Raw genomic sequence first — 23,178 nt, 5'->3', positions numbered from 1 at the left:
CGCTGTCTGAGTTTAAGCCCGTACATTGGAAGTCCAAGTGGAAGTAAGAGGCTTAAAGCTCATCCACTTTGTCTCCAGCTGTATCCTCCTCCTGCTCACTACGCACAAAATCTGTGTTTAAGCGATGCTGCAGGGGCACAGCAGTCACCAGGCGTGTGGTGTGGTGTCCCAACTACACCACCCATCTATAACCCTGTCCTAACCTGGACTGGACCGCAGCACCAGAATGCTTGAAATAGGTTCAGTGTCTGTGGAAATGGGATCCGGATCAAATATCTCCCCACCTGACTGCTCATTGATTGGAAAGATCTGACTGTGCAGTTGAAGTGACTCAGGGTCCAAAGCGCCGTGCTGGCCTCCATCCTCTCTGTGGCGTTTGCATGTTGTCTCCATATTTGTATATGTTGATTAAAGATACTCTCATCGAGTATGAACCTGCTATTTCCATGATTACATTACATTACATTACGATCATTTAGCAGACGCTTTTATCCAAAGCGACTTACAATAAGTGTGTTCAACAAAGGTAGATAAAAGAACTTCAGGTCACAAGAAATCGTAAGCGCATTTCCTTCCTAAACCAACAGCTAAGAGCATAACTAGAGCTAGAGTAGAAGTGCAATAAGTTAGATACTATGATGAATGAGAAAAAAGGACAGATTAGAAATGAAAGATTAGAAAACAAGAGCATCAGAAGAGCTAGGACAGAGTAGGTGATGTCCTAAATCGTGATCCTTGAGCAAAGCATTCAAATACAGACCTGGCATTCGTCCCTGCTTGGTGCACCGTGGCTGCTTCCTCCCTGTTAGGATGGCTCACATTTCCCCACAGGGATCAATAAAATGTAAACTTAAGCAAAGAGGAAGAAGAGAACACTCGTCTACAACTATAAATCACATTTGATTTTTAAACTCGTGTTCCGTTTTCCTGGCTTTGATCTACCATTAGCTTTGTTCACTCGATCAATGATGCATGAGAACACATTTACATTTGCATTTTCCTCACTAAAACACAGCCACACCAGTAAATTAAGAGGTCTTTTATTGTTCTCTCTGGGACTGGACCAGAGCAAGGCGAATGATATGCAGTAAAAAAGGCATCGTCAGCCAAACAGTCATCGTGAAGCATCGACCCACAGGCACTGGGCGTGGAGCATGAGTTTAGAGAGTATGTGTAAATGTCACACCATTGAGTCCTTCGTGTCAGAAACCTTCTTCCTTGTAGAGCGTGGGAGCATGTGTATGCACTGTGTGTGAGTGTGTGTACTGTGTATGTGAGATAGTCAGTTTTGTTCTGAATCTACTGCCTCTGATGCAGAGGGTTCGTGGACTTCAGCTGTTGGACCGTCTTTGTTTACGGTGCCTATTTGGAAGTCGTCTTCTGCTGGGTCGAATGGCGGCTCTTCGCTGCTCCCGGCGGCTGCTGGAGAGTCATGGTGGTTGTAGGACGTTTCTGCTGACACAGCACCAGGCTGGGCTCCTCGCTCCAGTGTCATGTCCCAATCCTGGTCTGCAGGCTGAGGTAGACTGGCCATGAGTTCCTAAACAGAATCACAGACCTCAGGTTATGAATTTGCAGTCTTTCAAGTGTCAAAGCACGCTGATGTTGAAATGGATGGTGAAGGTACCTGTTGTCTCTCCAGGTCCTTACTCCTTATAGCACTGAGCAGGCTCTTAGTGAAGCCTGCAAGCTCCAGGTATCTTTGTTTTTGGTTCACTAGCTCGTTCTCCAAGAACTGCACTTCCTCGTGCTGGAAGGGAAACATTCAAATTCATTCAGAGGTTGAGAGAAAGTGTTTTGCTTAGCGTCACACTTTCTCTTCACTCCAGGTGCTTTCATTGAGTGCATCAGTGTGAACTCTTCTGTTTGAGCAAAGGATTAAAGCTGTAGACACTTTATGCAAGATCAACAATGCATCACTCTGGGATCTGTCCTAGTCTTGTGCGTCCTCACCTTGAACTCCAGCAGGCTCTGCATTTGCTCCAGGTCTGAAGCCACGATTTCCCCACCATCGTCATCCTCCTCTTCCTCGTCCTCATCAATTACTTCGATCTTCTGTTGGAACACACAGAAAAAACAATTCATCGTAAACAGGAAAGAGACGTGTTTACTCTTTGATTTGTTGGTGAACGTGTAGAAACATTTAAGTTCTTAATCGATTTGGAGTTTCTTGCAAGAACTACACACACCATTAATACTTATTTGCATGTATTAATATTGGAAATATGAATTGCGACTGCATTGCAGATGACGTGTGCCTGTGGTGTTACACCTCCACAGTGAGTGGGCATGAAGAGTTCAGATCTGATAGATGAGGCACAGCTGGTTCAGTTTTGTTGCTACATGCCAATATTTGCTTGTCAGCTTCAAGACAGAATGAAAGAGCGCTGAAGGAGCCTTGGTCATCTTTCATCTCCAGCAACAATGGCTGAATGTAATGAGGTTGTACTATAATGTCAAAGTAATAATGAAGTACCACGTTTGCCAGTGGAACCATGCAGGACACATCTGTTCCATCTTCTTCGTCTCTGTGCTGAGAGTCGATGGTGCCATCTAGAAAAGAGAACACTATGAATGCCAAGATGCACAGTTTACAGCGAGGCGTGTGTGTCGTGTGTGTGTGCGGTCGCTGTGCGCCCACCATCAGACAAGCAGAGAGATCCTGCATCGTTCAAGTCATCTCCCAGTTCAGGTGTTCTCAGGCGCTCCTCATCGGGGCTGAGGGCCGACGGGGATTCATTCCCTGGGGATGAGGTTGTAAATACAGCAGGCCCACCTTTAGGAGGAGGGATTTCAATCCCCATCAGGCGGTACTTCCTCCGTCTGTTACTTATCCATGTCTGCCAAATTGGAGAGCAGAAAACACTGTGTTTAAGTGTCAAAGAACTGAACACAATCTGAGGTTCAAGATTTGTGATCGGTGTCAAATGTCATTCATGTCTGTGTCAAACCTTTCTGGCAGTGACATTGAGGACTGGCAGCTTTGGTTTCATTCACATTAGATTTGCTTTGCTTCACATTTATGGAGTAAAAAACAGAACCTTGACCTGAATACAAATCTCTACTGAACAATAACACAATATTCTCTTGAATCATCAACCCTCTACACGTGAAAGGACGGGGTCAGGTGAAGTACAGAACTCTGACCAGAGGGGTTAACGTGGTTGGGAGCCTCAACTTGGTATTCATTATGTTCTATCAAATATAACGTAGGGGCATATTTACTTTCAATAATATGTCTCGTTTCAGTCCTGAGACATGCTGAGTCGCTACCTTGACTATTTCAGTGTCGACACTGAGCTGGTTTGCCGCAGCAGTGATCTTCTCCCTGCAGACCGAACCCAAGCTGGTCATGCCTCGGTCCCAGTACCGCTTCAGCTGGATGAGATCGCCATCACTGAACTGGGTCCGATCCTGCAGCTGAACACACAGAATCTCTGTTTACAGCAAAACATGCGTTCTAGTCCTGCGGCAAACATCCCATGGTACATTTATGAAATCATAGTGAATGTGTTAAGATGCATGATAAACCTTTATAACACTCACTGTTCTCTTTCTGGAGTTGCTGATGACCCAGGGGGCAGCAGACACACTCATTGACGTCTGTACACAATGACAGATACGACGGGTTAAGTCTTTGAGTTCACCTCGGGGATAATGGGCTGTAACTCTAGAGCCTTGCCTACCTGTGAGCTGTATTCCCCTGTAAGTGAGGTCTGTGCTGTGAGGGAGTAGCTGCCCTGAAGAGTTGTGTTGCTGTGAAGTGCAGGTCTGGAGGTTATCATCGGGGGGGTTTGGCTCCTTCTGACCACGGACAAATCAGTCCCGGTCGGGCTGGCTGACCTGTGCGCCTTATTGATGTGAGTCTGAGCGGCCATATTCGCCAACTCCTCTTCCCTTTGCCACTCATATTCTTCATCTGCAGTTTCCATAGCGATGGAGAAGAAGCGACTGCTGTCAGGAGGGTTGGGCCTTGGCCCCCGACTCTCCGGTGCTCTCTGAGCAGGCGCGGGAGCCGGCTTCAGCCTGTCTCTGTCCTGGTGTCTGTCTGACAGGGTGAAAACCTGCTGGATTCGAGGTGTTTGGTCATAGGGAGGAGCGGAGTTTGGGACTGAGAGAGAGACCCGAGGTTTCTGTGGGGCAGGTGGTTGAGGTTGGGAGTTGGTTTGAGGTCGTGGCTGAGGTTGAGGCTGAGGCTGGGGCTGGGGCTGGGGCTGAGAGGAAGAGGACCATGGGCGAGGTTGCACTGTACCGTACTGCCTGGCCCAGCTGTGAGGTACTACCCCTGCTCCTGTACTTACTACTGCCTCCCCGAGGGACAAACTCCCCTTCCTGACTGCAGTGTAGACTTGGGGCCCTGAGGGAGACGTGAGGGAGGAAGTATTCTGAGTAAGTGAAACCATTTTGGAGTGGAGGGGCGAGGAGCTGGAGCTGCTCCCGGCCCCCTGCCCACTGCCCTGTAGGGACTGATTGAGCAGAGATGAAGACGAGTGCGCGGAGGCCTCAGGGTCCGACTGAGACGTCAAGGCTGTGGGCCTCGGTCGGGAACGAGAAATGGAGTTGACCGAGTAGATTCCAGTCAGTATGACGTCATTGTTGTTGTTATTGTTGTTCCCGCTGCTTAGGGGAGAAGAAGACGAGGAGGGAGAGGAAGATGTTGACGAGGAAGAGGGAAAGGACGACACCGGAGGGAGGAGGTGCGCGCGGTTTTGGATGTTCCGTGCTGCAGCTAGTTCAGCAGTAAGCATGCTTCCCGCCACTAGAGGCCCTCCAGCGAGCCCGTGACTGGACAGAGCTCCTCCAGCTATTGTGTAATTGGACAGAAGTCCGCCAGCTAGACCATGACTGGATAAGGAATGAGAGACGGCTCCATTCTGGTCTACCTTGGAGGCTATCTTTCGCCGTTTGTTTCCAACCCATGTCTGTAGGGAGAAGAACAATCATCATCAACGGCTTAGTACTGGCTGAACATCTCAAAGAAGAAACCACAGACGCACAGTCTCAGTTTCATACCACATTTACTGCAGCAATACTCCTCAAAATGGGAATATCATATGGAACAACTCTCTTTCACACAAACACACACTTAATGTTCCTACCCGAACCACACTGAAGTCCAGTTTGGCTTCCTGAGCACATTGCAGTATCAGCTGGAAGCAAGCCTTGCTCTGATTGGTCATCCCATTGTCGTAGTAACGCTCCAGGATCCGCTGCTGCTCAGCTGTGAACACTGACCGCAGGTTCATCTGGGGAGCAACAACAAAGACAAAGAACCCCATAGACTTAATATTGCAGAAGAAATGACTACGACATATGGATTAAGATTTAAGCATTACGATCATCCTTCGTCACCAAATAACTTGTGATCACAATTGTCTGCCTGTTTGGTGATTTAGGAGTGCAAGAGATGAGGTCCTTACAGTCTGCAGGCCACGTCTCTGTGGCCACGCATCCATACTGCTGCTGGAGGAGAACGGGCCAGCCATGCTGATCGAAGCCTCCATAGGTCTACGTTAGTGCCAGTTTGGTGGTCCTCATCCTGCCTCGGTGTACATGGCACACTGCTGAGTAATCAGGCTGAGGAAGAAGAAGATAACGCTATGGTTAAGACTGCAAATGAGGAGTGTAATTTAACAAAATCTAATATAGAACTCCAAGAGACTCTTATTATGGACTACAGGACTCCAAAATAAACTACGACAAAGCACTTGCCTCTGTGTTAACACTTTAATTACAACTTCAATAACAATAAATCAAACAATTCTACATGAAAAAAACAACAAATGAAAAAATAAGGATATTGTGACAATGATGTAACAACTAAAGATAAGCTGTATAGCTCAGCTTGTTAACATATGGATGGAAACACAACACCTCATTTAGTGTTTTGATGATCGTGGTTCTGTTCTGTTCATCATGTATGACCACAGTCTCCCTGATATCGGTGTGTGGGACATAGCATGTGTGTTATCATATAGGTATCATAATCGTGGAACCATTCAGTGACCCACTACACATTATTAAGACGCTTTAAGGTGGTTTTCCTTTTATTTGTGATCCATCTGTGTAATTATTATTGATAAAACCTTCAGTGGAACATCTGCGGGGGCAGCAGTTTCCACAAGTAGACAAAATTCAACAAAATAAATACTTTTATTTGTAATAATAAATGTTTGATCTTATAGGATTAAAGAAACTCGACGTTACCTGACTTTCTTTTCGTCATACTTTTATAAACAGTTGTATTAGACGGATGTTCCATATGTTTCGTGCCAGCAAGACCGAAACAGGCAGAAGAGTCGTGAGTAAACCCGGTAAAGTGTTTGGAAGAAATGTGGAAAACTGCAGCGAAGTCTGGAACAGGTTTGCAATTTGTTACGATTACGGAAAATATCCAAAACGGGAATGTTGCAGGAGGAATGTAAGCGCCGGCTGCTTTATTATGATCTGGCAGGCGGACTGCGCATGGCCACGGCAGCGATATATAAACATTAGGAAAGCAACCAACGAATTGTGCCTCCGTGAGCTTCGTGCGCCGCCGCGGGGACACTGTGCCGACAAAGAAACGCAAATACTTCACGGAGAGAAGATGACAGAACTTTACTAAGGCGAGGCGGACAGTAAACAACCCGAGGGAGCGGCGCAGTGCCACAACGACCACACACTCCGCCTCCGCTAGCTCGCAGGCCCGGGCGGCCATGTCTGAGCCAGCTAGTGCGGCTAACTAGCATTAGCATAGCTTCCCTAGTGGATAGCTGCGGCTAAACTTTTCCTTCAAATCTGTGATTTCCGACCCCGCGCGCGCTCCCTTCTCCCCGGCGGCCGCCTCGAACGTTCCCCGCACGGAGGAACCAGCGGGAACGGGCCCTGAACGCACCGCAGAACCACTTTGGCACTCACCCCCTTTTGATGTCAAAATCAAACGAACCTTCAAAATTCAGCAGATTTCTTCACCAGTCCCCCTTTGCTAGACAATGAAATCACAACGTCCGATCATCAATTCTAATCATGATTGTGACGTGTTCGCAGACAGGAGCCAATGGCGGCCCGAGATCATGGCTGTGACAGGAGCGGAGGGCTGAAAACGGAGCCCCGTCGTCCCGCCCAGCATTGACTTTGTTGGGGAGAACGCTGGAGGAGGAGGAGGTCACAGCCATGGAAGCCTTTTAACTTTGGATGGGGAATTCTGGCCCGTTTCCTCATCGTGTGATTTTCTGATGGTGCCGTTCTGTCGTAGATGTGTCAGTACAGGACTGTGTTAGTGAGTAAAGAAGAGAGTCCTGAAATAAAGACACGATCTTGACTGTTAGAGGTGAAGTCACAGAATCAGACCACAACAAATACTATAAATACACTTCCATTACCTTTTAATTAGCATAACCTCATAATTTGAGATCAGTAAATTATTTGTTATAATGTGACCTCATAATGTCGTTATAGCTTTTTAAATATTATTATTGGATTACTTTTATTTCATTCTGACCAAACGTGTAGAACGCTTGGGGGGGGAAACAACTCTATTTTTAAATCTATTCTCTATTTGTAATCCTAAAATAGTGCAACTTCAGACTGAGTAAGTGATTTCCTTAAGGAGTTCGGAGGTGCTCTCCTATTACAGTCGTGTACCTTTGATGCAGTATGACTAACAATACATTGTAAAATAGTGAGAGGCGAGACAGAGAGAGAGACAGAGACATAGAGAGAGAGAGAGAGAGCAGCAAGCCAAAATGTTACGCAAATGGGGCAGTAAATGTCCTCTCCCCTGAACCAGGACGAGAAGCTTGATCATTAAAAGGTGCCGGGCCAATAAAAACATAAACACGACAAATGATTACCATATGTTCTTACTCATAGAACTTCTCCACAACAAACAACCCTTTGTATTTCACATTTAGAGCATACTATCTATCTTTCTATCTATCTATCTAATTGACCTTTTTAGTAGGGCGCTGGGGAGGATGGGTGCTCTGCAATAATCCATGACGTCACCTGTCTCGCAGGTGCCCAGCAGGGGGCGCCGTTCCTCAGCTCTGAGCTCACCGAGCAGCAGCAGCAGCAGCAGCACTTTGACAGCTGATACTGATTTCTCTGCTTCATAGTGAAGTTAGTAAACCAACTCATCTGGTAACACATGATGTCAACACTCTGACAACATTCCATTCATTTTTCACAGCTTCTTTAATAATATGAATTCATTCAAATAATATAATCATATATTCCTATGATTTCCTTATGAATATGCCATATATATATACAGTATATGTACATATAGTGTGTTTTGGTCATATATGGTGTGTTATTTCTTTCATGTATGATTCATGTGTGTGTTGCTGCTCCAGTTTCTGATGTTTTTACTTTGATGAAACATTAATCAAAGCATTTAAGTTTCCCCATAAAGGCTTTCTCTCGCTCTCCCCTCCTGCGTAAGGGGGGAGGCACAGAGATCCTCCCTATATGGTGTGCGTTGCACCATTCCCTGGTCTGTGTTATGAGTGGTGGCCCTTGTGATGCTGCAGCGAGGCGGGCGGTAGGAAAGAGGGGAGGGGAGCAGAGCGGAGGGGAGGGGAAGGGAGGGGGGCTCCATCCCTCTCTCTCCCACTTCTCACAGCGCGCGGGAAGGCACGAGAAAGAAAGAGAGCGAGAGAGAGGGAGAGAGAGAGCGAGAGAGAGGGAGAGGGAGGGAGGGAGCTTGTGTGTGCGTGTCTCTGTGTGTGCGTGGATTGCACCACCGCATCCCGTTCACCGTTTCTGCAGGCGGCCATGCTCAGATGGAGAGAATTAAACTGACAACCTCTCCTTTCTTCTCTCATGTATCCGCCGCTGTGTCATTCCAGATGTGACTGACAGCTCGCTCTTTTATGTCGCCTGCATCGATTCCTGCGCTGTTAATCTCGGACAGACTGTGACACCATGGCTTTGGTTATGGAACCTATAAGTAAATGGACGCCAAAGCAGGTGCTGGACTGGATGAAAGGTAATTCTGGGTGACATGCCCCTCAATGCATCAGGCTCGCGTTAACGCTGCTGCTGGCGGTGGTTTTAATGAGGATGATGATGCTGATTGTGGTGAGCATGCAGCGGAGGGCCACACTGTGTGCATGCGTGTCTCCCGATCAAACCCGCATGCTGGCGCGTGATCCCCGCCGCTGTGCGTGGATGCTGTAAAGTGATTAAAGTCAGCAAAGTGGAGTTAATGTATATGAACCGGTGCAGTGGAGGCAGGCAGGGAGTGGAGCCTCAGCAGCTCGCCAAGACGAGCCTATAGGCTGCTGCTGCCGCTGCCGCTGCTGCTGCCGCTGCTGCTGACTCTACCACCACTACCATCATCATCACCACCATCATCATCATCACCGCCAACAGCAGCAACAGCCTACAGAATAAAGCGCTCATCAATGAATCTGGATCATATACTGCACAAGTGGCCCCACTTCAGATGTGTGTGTGTGTGTGTGTGGCGTATTTTCCGTGTCTGTACACGTGCGTGTGCGTGTGTGATTAATGTAGTTAGCTGCATGCGTTCACCCCCCCCACCCCCACCCCCCCAAGCCAGTGTTACAGCCACATTCAGCACCATGGACAGCGCAATGCCGCCTCCATATAAGGTAAACGCACCGATCACACGCTTTAAAAAAAGGAAAGAAGAGAAGGAGGAAAAAAAAACTGTAGCTCGATCTGTTGGCTCGGATTCTGTCTCTTCAAATAGACAGAATGAATGAGTAACCATTAATCTCACGCATGTGTGTGTGTGTTTGGGGTAGGAACTGTTCTCACACACTCTGGTCAGCTCGGGAGCTGTGACAGAAACTGTGGTAGGCCTATGACTGTGTGTGTGTCTGAGTGAGTGAGTGTGTGTTGGGGAGTGTGTGTCCGCACCCCCTTGCTTGCATCTGAGGATGACTTCATTGCTCTCAGTGCGCTCACAGTAAGACACACACGTAGGGTTTGAGTTTCTACATTTTGACCATAACTCCGTACATGCTGGCGTTTGTTTTTGTTCTTTGAGATCAGAGGTCAGTGTGGTAGATAAGCCCTGTAGGGGGACGCTGTGAGGACAGGTTGAGGACAGGTTGAGGACGTATCCAGGACGTGCCGTGTGATCACGAGGATGTTCCTGGTTTTGTAATTGCTCTCCTCTGCTCCAGTCAGCAGCCAGTGGAGTTATGGCTTCATCCTCTGAGCTTCACTTTGGAAGCTTTGCTGCCGTGCCGTGCATTACGTAAGAGCGAGCAGTGACCGAGTTCAAATGTGATCGGAAGTCTTGGTGTGATTTGAGTTTTTGTCCGGCGAGGGAGTTTAGTTAGTGTGACTGAAGGAGCTAACTGTGCTACAAGTGCAGGCAGGTCTGAGTTATTCCATCATCTATGGGACTCTGAAGTGATCCAGTTTAATTCTACCACGTTCCCTGTTAGAACCTATGACAGCTAACCTATCTAACATCTCAAAGTCAAGAAGGCAAGTTTCCTTACGCTCAGTCAGCCTCTCTGGGTTTATGCTCTAAATGCCACACAGCAGGTCCTTATTAGTTGTATTATGTGTGTGTAACATGACACTATGCATCGAAATTGCAATTCCGATCTGTCAACACCAGTAAAGATTACAAAGAGGTCACGACTGCAACAGGACTTGAGGGTTGATATTGTTTCATCTCCTCAGAGCCGCTATCCTGCTACATTCTGCAGATCGCTCCTCTCAGCAGCCTGCAGGTTCCTGGCCTCTCTCAGATGAAGAGCTTGGGCTGTGAAGTGTAATTTACATACTGGAGCTCTCTCACTGTTGTCCTCCCTCTCTAAAGCACAGACCCTACAGTCGCAGCTTTATGAACAGATCTTATTTTCCTCTAAATGAGTAAAACACCAAAGAGAAGTTTCCATTGATGCTCACACAGGCTTCACTCTGGCCTCTCTGCCAGCTCTTCATCTCTCTCACACACATTAGGGCCATTTGTATGGAACAATGGGGCCTCTTCAGATGATTTTTTATTTTACTTTCTACAGAGAGTAGTGACTTGAAATGCTCTCAAACGCGACAAGTGTGGTAGTTGATGTCAAACGTTTGTCTTCACACACCGTCCAGTGCAGGTTTGAGAAGATAGATTGTTCCATCGGTGTCTGTGAGGGGATAGTTTGTGTCTGTCTGTGTGCACAAGGACTGAGGTTAGTGAGACATGGAGCTGGATGCTGTGCTCTGTAAAGCTATAATAACAATAATAATTCAGTCACATAATTTATGAGCAAGAAATCAGGAATGAATAGATTTTCTGATCAAACAGAAACAACAAACTAGTTGATTTGGAACAACTGGGTCTCAAGACGTTTGAGTCTGAAGTTTGACTCAGATAAAAGTCTCTTATACCACAGTATGTTGTTATATTCATGGTAGGGATTTATATCTGATTAAAGTATATGTTTATATTGATCTTAACACCATCAGGGCGGTGATCTAAGAGGCGGTGTTCCCATGTGCCGATCCTGTAGCTGTAAGACTGTGAAGAGGCCGATTCTAAATAAGCATCTGAGCGGTTTGAGAAGTGACTCAGTGTCATATTGATCTGGCATTTCTATGTGTTTTCACCAAGTGACCACATGTAAATCCCCCCAGAGACTCTCTCAGGTGTGGTGATAATTATAACTCAGCCACTCTTGGATCCCATCCTCCACCAGCAGAAACCACAACCAACAGCTAAAAATACACACTTTAGTCAGAGTTGCACAAAAGCCCTGAACCCGCCCTGGCAGACGTGTGTGTCTTGTGCTAAACTCTCCTGTCCATCATATAAAAGAATGTGGGACAGAAAGACGGGAAACTCTGCAGTCCCACGGAGAAAACCTGACACAGCGAGTTAGCGGGCCCATCAGACGCACCGCCGTATCCCTGGGTGCTGAGGAGGAGAGGAACACTGGTGAGCCTCACAGAAAGATGACTCATCAGGGTTTGTTTTGATTTGAACACCCACACAGAAGGAGTTTCCTCTCTCTCTCCCTCTCTGTGTGTGTGTGTGTGTGTACTTGCTTGGGTGTATGCACACGCAATCCAGGCGTAAAGCATGAAGCTCACAAATCGGCGGCATCAAAGAGAAGCCGACCGCCTCGGTGCTCTTGAGCCTAGCCTGTGCTTTTCGGGGGGCACCTGGTGTTAGAAGATTGCAGATGCATTAAAACGGAGAAGAAGGAGAGATTCAGTGCGTCCACTCTCCTGCAGGGATCGCATTCTCCACCTTTGTGTGCCGGCGTGTTAGGACCAAACCAGCAGAATAATGGAGTGACTGATGTAGCGTCTTAGTTTGACTCTGATGATCTGGCTCTTTTGTGACAAACGTTGCATTTGGGAACAATTCATCTCTCTCTCTCTCCCTCGCACCGGGCCCTGATGTTATTTGGCTGTGTCAGACCCCCCGGGGGGCCTCGGGGCCATGTTTACTTTGATTCCATACTGTGCCCCTTGATTCAGTCTCCTGCTGACATGCTAAGAAAGTGTGTGTCAGAAAACATGCTTCCCCCGGCTCCGGCTGTGTGCTCGTTGTAGTTTCAGCTGCATTAAAGATTAAAGAGCTGGGCTTATTACGGCGAAACACACACACACACACACGCACACACACACACACACACACACACACACACACACACACACACACACACACACACACACACACACACACACACACACACACACACACAGGAAAATCCTCCAGCCCTCCATTTTCACCCTGATCCACTAAGAAGCAGGTGCTGTATGTGGAGGCACTAAAAGGAATGCACATGCTCACAGAAATAGTATATACTGTACAAACACATACACAAACGCACACATACACACACACACACACACACACACACATACGGAAACTCTGGAGCAGCAGCTTTAAGTGGGGCATCGGTAGCCATGGAAACCAGATCTGATCGTGTCGGAGTCACAGCACATGTCATAAGACGGGGAAGCAGCAACACACATGGATGCTCCATTCTTATCCTGTACGCCTCTGATACACGTTTCCACACACACACACACACACACACACACACACACACACACACAGTGAGTCACATAAGCATGCGGCACTGGCATACATAAATACGCACATCACCTCCCGTTTCACGGCCCCCGAGCAGGAAGAGGGGGGGGGGGCAATGAAGCCAGAGAGAGAGAGAGAGAGAGAGAGAGAGAGAGAGAGAGAGAGAGAGAGAGAGAGAGAGAGAGAGAGAGAGAGAGAGAGAGAGAGAGAGAGAGAGAGAGAGAGAGAGAGAGAGAGAGAGAGAGAGAGAGAGAGGACAGGGATGTGGATTCAGAGACGGGAAGGTGTGGAGCAAAATGAAAGGGAGGCTAAGGAGGAGGAGGGTAAGATGGGGGAGGAAGGGAGGGAGGGGGGAGGGGAGGCCATGACGGTGAAAGAGGGGAGAGGACAGAGGCGATGGCGGTGCGGAGAAGAGGGATGCAGTGGGCATCATATCAAAGCGCCCGCTCTATCCGGCCACTTGGACAGAGAGGCCTGTGTGTGTGTGTGTGTGTGTGTGTGTGTGTGTGTGTGTGTGTGTGTGTGTGTGTGTGTGTGTGTGTGTGTGTGTGTGTGTGTGTGTGTGTGTGTGTGTGTGTGTGTGTGTGTGTGTGTGTGGACAAATGCGTTTGTGCTGAGGGTTGAATGTGCACCTGTTGTCATACTGGTAGCTGCTGCTGCAGCAAGACCATACATATTAACGTAAAGGAGGTTTCTCAACATCTGGGTCGAGACCCAACATGTGTTCATGTAACGTGTTACAAAGGGTCACGTAAGATATGACAAAGATTGGTATGATTTGAGTGATTTTGCACATTACTGATTTTGAAGTACCTACATGTTCTCAAAGTACAGAAACCATCCATCTTCATTCCTGAGGTCAAAGGTGAGAGAGAAGCTCAACTTTATTATAGGAGCTGAGAGTAAAACCATTAGATTGAGGGTTTCAGCTTTTTTGTTGATGAAATGCATAATGTATGGTATATGATGCCCTGGAAATGGAAAAGTCTGATCTCACCACACATTTAGTGTTGCTAAGCTATAGTAGGCGTTCATTGTAGTCGCTCACAAACCCCACTGTCCTTCTGCTCACACTCTCCCTGCAGCATATTAGTTTAAAAATAAGTTATTTTGGTGATATTTCTGGAGCTTTGCTTCATGCAGTGGGTGTCTGTTTACATTGCAGCTTAGAGAGGTAGAGAGGACCCCAGCGCGGGAATAAGGCCGTCTTTATGTGCCTGAGAGGAGGAGGGGGAGGGTCCTGGCACCCCATGGTGGAAAGTGGTATATCCCAGTTTCATCTTTTAGGTCTTGCATCACGATATACAGATTATGTGTGAAGTTAAATATTGTAGAAATGACTCACATCATCATAACAAAGGGAGGTGAAAACTGGTAAATGTTAGTATTTCTCACTCGGAGTGATAAGAAAGGAAACTCCTTCTCTAAGTTCCTTGCTGACCTTCGTGCCCCACTTGAAGTAATGAGAAGATGAGAAGATGAGAGATGAGAGAGGGGGACACACTGAGTCACGACAGCCTCTTCATGCCCAACCTGAACAGCTGACGTCTAGGAGGTCCTGGTGGCCTCAGCCTCATGATGAAGGTCCAGGCTCCTGTCTCACGCCTCTCACCTCCCTCAGCTCACTGCCAGGCCTGAGAAAGTACTTCAGTCATGATCTAAACAGCTGTGATATTGAAACCTCCTCCACATCAAAAACGAATATTATTCTCTGCCACTGTGGATTAGTTTTCCCTTGAATTGAATTGAACTGAAAGTAGGTGTTTAGATTCTACAAACAAGACTAACAATGAAAATGACAAACAGGACAAAGGAGCAGAAACTACTTTGTTACAGAAACTAAAATTCTTTGGTTGGAGATAAATTAACTGCTGGCCAATCAGAAGAGAGCAGCGGCCAGGTGAAAGAGACAGAATATAGAACGGTCTGTTTTCATTTAGTGTGCATGACGGTGCAGCAGCAGGGGAGATTAGAGTAAGAGTTGCAAACAGAACCGGGAATTTTATTGCTTCATGTCTTTGTTGTTGTCTATGTTTACCCAGAATGCAACACTTTGGAAATAAGTTTCTTAACAATGCACAATATGTTTTAAAGAGTGAGTAGATGTGTTAGATGTGTCATAGTTGGTCCACATAAGGAGAGGTCACATATCCTCCTTCCGTGACTCTGGAAGGAGGATGTAGGAGTGACTCTGTAGCTTCCTCAGTCGCTCCAGCTCCTCTCGGGTCAGCCGGGTCCTCAGACAGACGCTCTGCCTCTGAACTCCAGCCGCGCTCCGGTTGACCCTGTTCCTCGTGACACCGCTCGCCTGATTCCAGAGAGGGGGGGGGGGGGGAACCGAGTAGGGAAGCAAAATGCCACGCTCTTAAGAATATTCTGCCATGATGTGATGAATATTTCACAGTCTGAATATTTTTAGTGAGTGTTGCGTCCTCTCTTCGCACTCGCTGAAGCACTTACTCCAGCTGGAAGCTCGCAGATGGTGGCAAGGCGACGGGACAGAATCCTTCGCTGCCTGCTGCCATTCTAAGCCCGGCCCGCACTCTGACCCAAAGCAAAGCCAAACATAGATTTGTGTGGCTGATTTCAGATGGCGTCAGTGGCCGAGCGAGTACGGCGCTGCGGGGAGAACGATTCTGTTCAGCTGCAAACGCTCCTCGCTTTCTATCCTGGCCTTCAAAAAGCTTCCTGTGTGAGCGTGGAAGAAACAACAGCTACTACGTGTTTGTGTGTCTGTGTGTGTGTGTGTGTGTGTGTGTGCGCTCCTTAGCCTAGCATCAGTGCAGGGTCCTGAGGGGAGGCAACTGCTGATCCCTCACTTCTGCTTCGAGGCCTCTCTTGCTCTGGTTGCCTGGCAACCCTGAAGTTTCCGAAGGGGAGGGGGGTTTATCTCGCCCAGGAAGGAGAGAATATTGGAAGGAATTGCATGAACTGTGGATGAAGCTGTCAACAGGAGATGCTTACCCAAGCTTCACGGCGCTGAGCTCCAGCGATGATTGGGATCAGGAGGTCTCTCTGTGTTTGATATGGAGATGATTCTGTTCTGTTTCTATTCAAACTCCATCTAACGGGTCAAGAGCCAGACCACTCGTGCTCCAATTCGCCTCGTTGCTCTCTGTTGCTGCACTCAGGAGAATATGGATGAACGTCTGTGTAGCGCTGATGCATCCTCCATGTTTAGTCAATCGCCGCGTTTCTGTCCGCCGTGTTGAATCGTCGACAACGTTCACCTGCTGAGGTCTTCAGTCGTTCTAACCTCATATCTGTGTTCCTCGCAGACCAAATGCTTGAGAGAAATTGCTGTGGGCTCAGTCTACAGACATGACATCACCATTTAGCCAGAAATGACATCACTTTGTTACCAGAAGTGCTGAGAGCAGAGCGGAGTGGAGTCACTACAGCTTCATCTCACCGTCTCCATTAAAAGAAGCAATTTGCAACTTCAGATTGTACAAAGTGAAGGTTAGTGGACTCTTCAGTGAGGATCTGAATCAGTAACAGATCATTTGGTGGCTTGTGATGATGATTGAAGAAGATATGAAGACGCAGACGCTGTAATCGGCAGAATGCAGTCATGAAATGGGAAAATACTAAAACCCTCGGCTCACAGAAACTCTTCTTCTTCTTCTTAAAGCAGGAGGAGAGGAGCGACAGGCAGAGAGGCGAAGATCCGCTTCAGCAAATATCGATTCATATTACGGCAGCCAAACGTGTCAGAAAAAGCTAGAAACACAATATTTACACCGAACACGCCGCCGCCGTGTCCTGCTATCACCACAAAAACGGTTTCCCCACACACTCACATTCACACACACTCTCACACACTCTCTCTGCTGTGATTGCTGCAGAAGCCGCTGTAAACAAAACTTCATTCGGCGGCTAAGCTCTGATAAAAATCGCTTATTCCCGAGTCAGAATCTCCCAAGAGGGAAAACCTGCAGGAGCTTACAGAGACGCCGCTGACATCACTAATCTGAAATGACTTTTTGTTTGTTTCTGCCGCACGCGAGGCCAAGATTTGTTTGGCTCTTATTACGCCACATGGCCTACTTATGAGCTTAGGGTCAAGCTTTGGTTTCTGCAGACGTTTGGACTGCAGAAGACGGATCTGTTGTTGCTTGTTCGCAATCAGAACTGTTGGAGATCTTAATTATATCCGCACCGCATCTCGCCCCCAGTGTGTTGTATTTGCAAGTGTGTGTGTGTGTGTGTGTGTGTGTGTGTGTGTGTGTGTGTGTGTGTGTGTGTGTGTGTGTGTGTGTGTGTGTGTGTGTGTGTGTCGAACATTTCCAGCTGGCATATGAACTCTGCAGACGAACCCGGATCAGCTGTTTGTCCTCCAGGGGGGAAGAAGAGCTCTGACGGATCTGATTGGCTGTGGCAGCTGCGCCCTCGCTCTCTTTGTGTGTTTGTGTGTGTGTAGATCTGTGCGTCTTCTCGTGTCATACGTGTGTGTGTGTGTGTTTGGGTTGGTTTGATGTGTTCCGGGTAGCTGCAGGAAGACCAAAATCCCATCAAACCTGAGGAGAATGCGTCCCTGTGTGCTGCAGAAGTGGGACAGCTATAGTGAGAGGCTTCCCCAGAGGAGCACAGACCGCTTTGATACTTTATTCATCCTATATTATATTATTTATATACGTTATATACTGGAGGAGAGGAAGAGGAAGAGGAAGAGGAGAGGAAGCAACAGTTAATGAGTGGACAGCAGGGTGACCGAGTGAGAGAACGACTTTCCTTCCGTTTGTTTCAACGTAGCAGAATTTTCAAAGGTGTAATTAAGCTGTGATGGTTTAATGCAAACACAGCCGGGACATTTGCATTATGATGACATGAGACATAAGGTGGAGGAAGAACAGAGGAGGAGGAGGAGGAGGAGGAGGAGGGGGTAGGGATGGATGTAAACCTGTTGGAGAAATGATCAGCTCTCTCTCCTGTGTCACTCCTGTGTCACTCTCTCTCTTTCTCTCTCTCTTCTTGTCTCATCCCCTGTCTCCCCCCCCCCCTCTCTCTCTCTCACTCGCTATCTCCCTCTCCCTCTCCTTGTCTCTCTCTCTCACTCTCTCCCTCTCCTTGTCTCTCTCACTATCTCTCTTTCTCCCTCTTACTCTCTCCCTCTCTCTCTCTCTCTCTCTCTCTCTCTGTCTCTCACAGCGAGGGTCGGAAGTCACACATTCAGAGTCCAGTTTCTTCACCGCAGGGACTTCTTTCTGCTCGGCCTCCATGTTCTCTGCATTGTTGTGTGGCTGCTGGATAGCAAACAGAATCTCTCTCTCTCTCTCTCTCTCTCTCTCTCTACTTTGATTCTCCCGACACAAATAAGAGCCTCAGTCGGTGTGTGTGAGAGATGTTGTTGTACGGCTCATTCCAGACACAACACACTCCGTGTTCAAACACACCGGGCTATCTATGATCGCAGGAGGTTGACATGACATCACATGACATCATCGTGGCCTCACACAGGGGAAACACCGCGATCACATGATCACACCTGGAGCCGGAGCTAATGTGGTGTTTTCCATAAGGACTTGATTCTATTAAGCAGTCTTCACCTCTGCAGCTGTGTTTGATGTCACACACACACACACACACATGCTGCAGGAACGCTGGCTCTGTATCTCCTCATACAACTTTAGTCTGCTATATCCTGTGGCACCAACACAAAGATGCCTCTTACTCATCCTTTGTTGTGTGTGTGTGTGTGTGTGTGTGTGTGTGTGTGTGTGTGGTGACTGTGTTAAGGTGCTACCACACTGTCTGCTCTCTGTCAGCATCGCTTCCCTTGGGCATCAGTGTTTTCCTCACAGCTCCGCTCGGCTTTAACAACGTTCCTCCACAGAGGCGTCGAGACCCCGAACAACAGCGGCGGTAGTAATTGCATTTGTACGTGCGATTGTGCTGCACAGAGACACAGATAAGCGTGTGTGTGTGTGTGTGTGTGTGTGTGTGTGTGTGTGTGTGTGTGTGTGTGTGTTCCTCTGCATCTGCGTGGAGGCGTGTAAGCGTGTGTGCTGTATGTGTGCATGCATTAGCTTCCTCTGGTGTGTGTGTGTGTGTGTGTGTGTGTGTGTGCTGGTTGGTGAGGTCTGCAGGGAGGTTTGCTTTCTGCTGATTTTGTTTGGTTTAAACCCTCTGGCTCTCGCAGATCAATATTACCCCCGGACCCCCCACGTCTCTGTGCAGCTGATGTCCTCTGTGCGTGGCAGGCGGCCACAGCGCACAAACACACAGACAGTCACAAGTCAATATGTTAGTCCGGTGTTTGTTGGACACGTCCATCCGTCCCTCAGAATAGACACAAACATCAGAGAATCCATCTGCAGAATCTGAGAGCATGAACCTCTGCTCTGTTCCTGTGTGTGTGAGGTGAGGTGACATCATAGCAGGGTGTTGGGGTTGTGGCCGCACACAGATGTGATGTCCAGCTGAGGCTCAGTGAGAAGCTGAGGCTCAGTGAGAGGCCTCGGCGTGTCGGAGACGTCTCTAGCTGCAGGCTGCTGTTTCTGTCTTCTCTCTCTCTCTTGTTTGTTAGAATGAGACACATTTTCACGCTTTGCTTTCGTGTGGGCGTTCTTTTCGCTTGCATGTTTTTTGGTTCCAGAACGGCAGAAGACGGTCCAAGAACACCTACACCTACTCCCTCACTGACCAATAATAAGGCTCCGTCTCTTTCCCTGACAGCGGCCAGAGAGCGGAGGACATGAGACTGACTGTGCTTGCTTGTGTGATGTCTCTCCGCAGGTCTGGACGACTGTCTCCAGCAGTATGTGAAGAGTTTTGAGCGGGAGCAGATGGGAGGAGAACAGCTGCTACACATCACCCACCAGGAGCTGGAGGAGCTGGGCGTCACCAGGATAGGACACCAGGAGCTGATCCTGGAGGCCGTGGACCTCCTGTGCGCCCTGGTGAGTCGGCATTCACGTCCACGCAAAACACAAATCCCACGGAGAAGAAGAAGGAGAAGAAGAAGAAGAAGAGGCGGTGATGCATGCGTAGGCCCTGGCTGGGTTTATATTTGGACACTTAAGGCCCAAACTTTCCAGGAATAGATCTTCCTTTCATGTCACCGCTAAATAAATGTTTATTTTACCCAAACAGTTATTGATACTGGCTTAAGACATGGGGGGAAAAAAGCTGCTGCCTGTATGTGCAGCGGCCCCGCGCAGGATTAGAGAATTAGGGGGAATTAGGTGCTACTCTCCCAGAAAGAGAGACAGAGAAGGAGAGTGTGTGTGTGTGAGGGAGAGAGAGAGAGAGAGAGGGAGAGAGAGAGAGAGAATATGTAGAAAGAGCACGCAGGATGCACCTTATCTCCCAGGCACACATGGCTGGATTAGTTGGAGCTGCGTGTGTGAGTGTGTGAGTGAGTGTGTGTGTGTGTGTGTGTGTGTGTGTGTGTGTGTGTGTGTGTGTGTGAGTGTGTGTGTGCATACATGCCTGTGCTTGTGCCTGTGTGAGCTAATCAGCACCTCTTCTCATTCAGACATTCCAGCATGGGAACGAGTGTCCCAGCACAGCTATCACCTTATGTCCTAAAAGTAGACACACACACACACACACACACACACACACACACACACACACACACACACACTTTTTTGGATGCCGAGCGATGGAGATAAATCAAGTAAATCAAAGTAGTGCAGCGAGTGGTTTTAAGGCAGCGACCTCCTGCTCCTCACCAGCTGTGCCTCTATCAAAGGGAAACAGCAGCATCGACCAATCAGAAGCCTCAGATGGGATCAACTGGCCGCTTTGCTCCAAACATCCCATAAATGATGTGTGAGAGCGATGCAGAGGACGCTTGGTAGAAATATCAGCAAGGAGGAGAGGCCACTCTATGCATGGCTGCTATGGCAACCACATCGACAAGCTGGAGGAGTGGGGGGGGGGAGGGGGGGGTTCTCTAATGGCATCGCCCTCTTACTGTATTGATTAGACACACACACACACGCACACACACACACACACACACACGCGTATACATACACAGCTGAGATTATTTATTTCGCTCCGTCTCTCTCTTTCTGTCTCACACACATACACACACACACACACACACACACACACAGTGTCGATCCGATCTCGACGCTCTGTCCCCCTAGAGAGAGCAGCGCAGAGCGATGGATTCAATGTTGAGGCAGCCTAATTACAGCTGTGCAAACACATATGCTGCAAGTTCATGTATATACAATACAGATACGCTCACACACAGGAGGAGATTATACACAACGCACTGTATACATGACCCAGATACCCTCTCCCTCTTTCTCTCTCTCTCGCTCTCTCTCTCTCTCTCTCTCGACCGATGTCTCCTCTGCCACCCTCTCTCTCCTTTGTCGTCGTGACTCTACGACTCTAGATCTAGAGGCAGAGGAGAAATAGATCTGTCTGCGACTCTCTCTCTCTCTCTCTCTCTCTCTCTCTCTCTCTCCTCTCTCTCTCTCCTCTCTCTCTCTCTCTCCCTCTCTCTCTCTCTCTGTCTCCTCTCTCTCTGTGTGTGCGACATTTGTATGTCAGCAGGAATCAGGCTCTGTCAGGCAAGACATGAGTGGAGGTGCCTTGGGATGTTAAGTGCAATGTGGCTCTGTGGGTCTCTGCGTGTTGTGTGTGTGTGTGTGTGTGTGTGTGTGTGTGTGTTTCTGATTCAATTGATTCTATATTATAATATGAGTAATACCAAAAAAGTCAATACACTTCTCCCCAAATTATTAACCTGTGTGTGTGTCTGTGTTCTGCAGAACTACGGCTTGGAGACGGAGAACCTTCGGACTCTGTCGCACAAGCTGAACGCCTCAGCCAAGAACCTGCAGAACTTCATCCTGGGCCGGCGGAGGGGGGGGCACTACGACGGCCGGGCCTCGCGGAGGCTCCCCAACGACTTCCTCACCTCCGTCGTGGATCTGATCGGTGCCGCCAAGAACCTGTTAGCCTGGCTGGACAGGTAGAGACACACAGAACAGAACCGAACAGAACCGGACCGCACCGGAGGCTGAATGGATCTGAGCTTTTCTGTTATTTAGTTTGATTGAATCCAAAGCCAATCATGGAGCCTGATATGGATCCTATATCAGTGTGTGTAATCATATCAATGGGAGTGAGGGGCGCAAACACAATGCTGCCAACAGCTATAAGGATTGATTCTTCTTCTCTTGATGATGGATGGGAAGAGTAGGTCAGAGTATTTTACTGTAGTAAGAAATAAAAAGGAGAGAAAGACCTCCAGTTGTAATAAAGCAAGAAATCAAATGGGATGAAATGAGAATAAATGTATTATATTTCTATAAAAAACATGAATGTAAAGAGAATTAAGTCAGAAAATATTGAGAAAATCTTTTAAGTGACAAGAATAAATTGTAATATTTGAAGACAAGAGTGGAAATGTTACAGGAATTGAAAGAAAGCAGCTGAGCCTGAGCAGCACTGAGGTCCTGTCACTCATACTCATGTACTTACAGACGTATTCTGCTTCCCCTCTCACACAACTAAATGAAACAATACATTTTAAAATCTATTCCGGGGGGTGAATCAGTGCTTTAATGTGAGTGGACAGAAGAGAGAGAGAGAGAGAGAGAGAGAGAGAGAGAGAGAGAGAGAGAGAGACATGTGACAGATGTCCTCAGCTGGAATCAAAGCGGGAACATTGTGATTCCATGGAACGTTCAGGACAATTATAAACTAGGTCACTGACTTATTATGTCTTATAGACCTGTAGACGCTAGAATGGAGCCTCATGGAGCCACAGAACACCTTGATGATGTGTTACTGTAAGGATATTATATGTATATGTGTGTATATTATAAGTAAATGAGACTTTAGCTGTATTGTAATGGCAGAATATGATTTCTTCACACTCTTTTATCTGATGGAAGTGTGACTGAGTCATATTCCACCATACAGCGAGGGGAAACAGAGAGCTTATGATTCCATTAACCTCCATCTCCTGATAGACACAATCAACAATATTTGGATGAACATCATAACTGATATTCTCTACTAATGTTGTTTTTATCTTCCAGGTCTCCTTTTGCCAGCGTGACGGAGTATTCACTACTGAAGAACAACATCGTGCAGCTCTGCTTAGAATTAACTACCATCGTACAACAGGTGCTCACACACACACACGCACACACACACACACACACACACACTCAGGAGCACGTGACCCTTCA

General features: G+C 47.7%; 2 protein-coding genes across 4 annotated transcripts in view; one reads left to right on the top strand and one right to left on the bottom strand.

Annotated features, from left to right (window-relative positions):
- Positions 1–1,024: 1,024 nt before the first annotated feature.
- Positions 1,025–7,073, bottom strand: hdx (highly divergent homeobox). Of its 3 annotated transcripts, none has more exons than XM_076143378.1 (11): positions 6,901–7,073; positions 5,421–5,577; positions 5,100–5,246; positions 3,687–4,922; positions 3,547–3,603; positions 3,226–3,420; positions 2,642–2,840; positions 2,477–2,553; positions 1,954–2,055; positions 1,628–1,750; positions 1,025–1,540 (listed from the first exon to the last, which is right to left on the bottom strand). In XM_076143378.1, exons 2-11 carry the CDS (start codon positions 5,502–5,504, stop codon positions 1,283–1,285), a joined length of 2,478 nt encoding a protein of 825 aa, XP_075999493.1. In that variant the 5' UTR covers positions 5,505–5,577; positions 6,901–7,073; the 3' UTR covers positions 1,025–1,282. The 3 variants fall into 3 exon arrangements, with proteins under 3 accessions (XP_075999493.1, XP_075999496.1, XP_075999495.1); XM_076143381.1 differs by having other exon boundaries at positions 3,274–3,420; XM_076143380.1 differs by having other exon boundaries at positions 6,929–7,073.
- Positions 7,074–8,840: 1,767 nt separating this feature from the next.
- LOC142992854 (connector enhancer of kinase suppressor of ras 2) overlaps positions 8,841–23,178 on the top strand; it is a 39,856-nt gene continuing 25,518 nt past the window's right edge. The window contains exons 1-4 of the mRNA XM_076143377.1: positions 8,841–8,974; positions 19,748–19,911; positions 21,748–21,950; positions 23,026–23,113. Coding sequence (XP_075999492.1) covers positions 8,911–8,974; positions 19,748–19,911; positions 21,748–21,950; positions 23,026–23,113 — 519 coding nt within the window. The 5' untranslated portion in view covers positions 8,841–8,910. The remainder of the gene's footprint in view (positions 8,975–19,747; positions 19,912–21,747; positions 21,951–23,025; positions 23,114–23,178) is intronic.

Source organism: Genypterus blacodes, unplaced genomic scaffold (genome assembly GCF_046128005.1).
Source record: "Genypterus blacodes isolate CSIRO-AG114 ecotype Tasmania unplaced genomic scaffold, CSIRO-AGI_Gbla_v1 ptg000024l_1, whole genome shotgun sequence".
Taxonomy (NCBI): Eukaryota; Metazoa; Chordata; class Actinopteri; order Ophidiiformes; family Ophidiidae; genus Genypterus; species Genypterus blacodes.
This window is presented reverse-complemented; position numbering and strand designations above follow the sequence as displayed.

What these genes read in the sequence shown, in the direction of transcription:
- hdx (XM_076143378.1), bottom strand. Translation starts at nt 5,504, where the DNA reads ATGGAGGCTTCGATCAGCATGGCTGGCCCGTTCTCCTCCAGCAGCAGT. An exon ending in AGAGACGTGGCCTGCAGACT is followed by an intron (nt 5,247 to 5,420) that starts GTAAGGACCTCA and finishes GTTGCTCCCCAG; the next exon opens with ATGAACCTGCGGTCAGTGTT. An exon ending in TGGACTTCAGTGTGGTTCGG is followed by an intron (nt 4,923 to 5,099) that starts GTAGGAACATTA and finishes TTCTCCCTACAG; the next exon opens with ACATGGGTTGGAAACAAACG.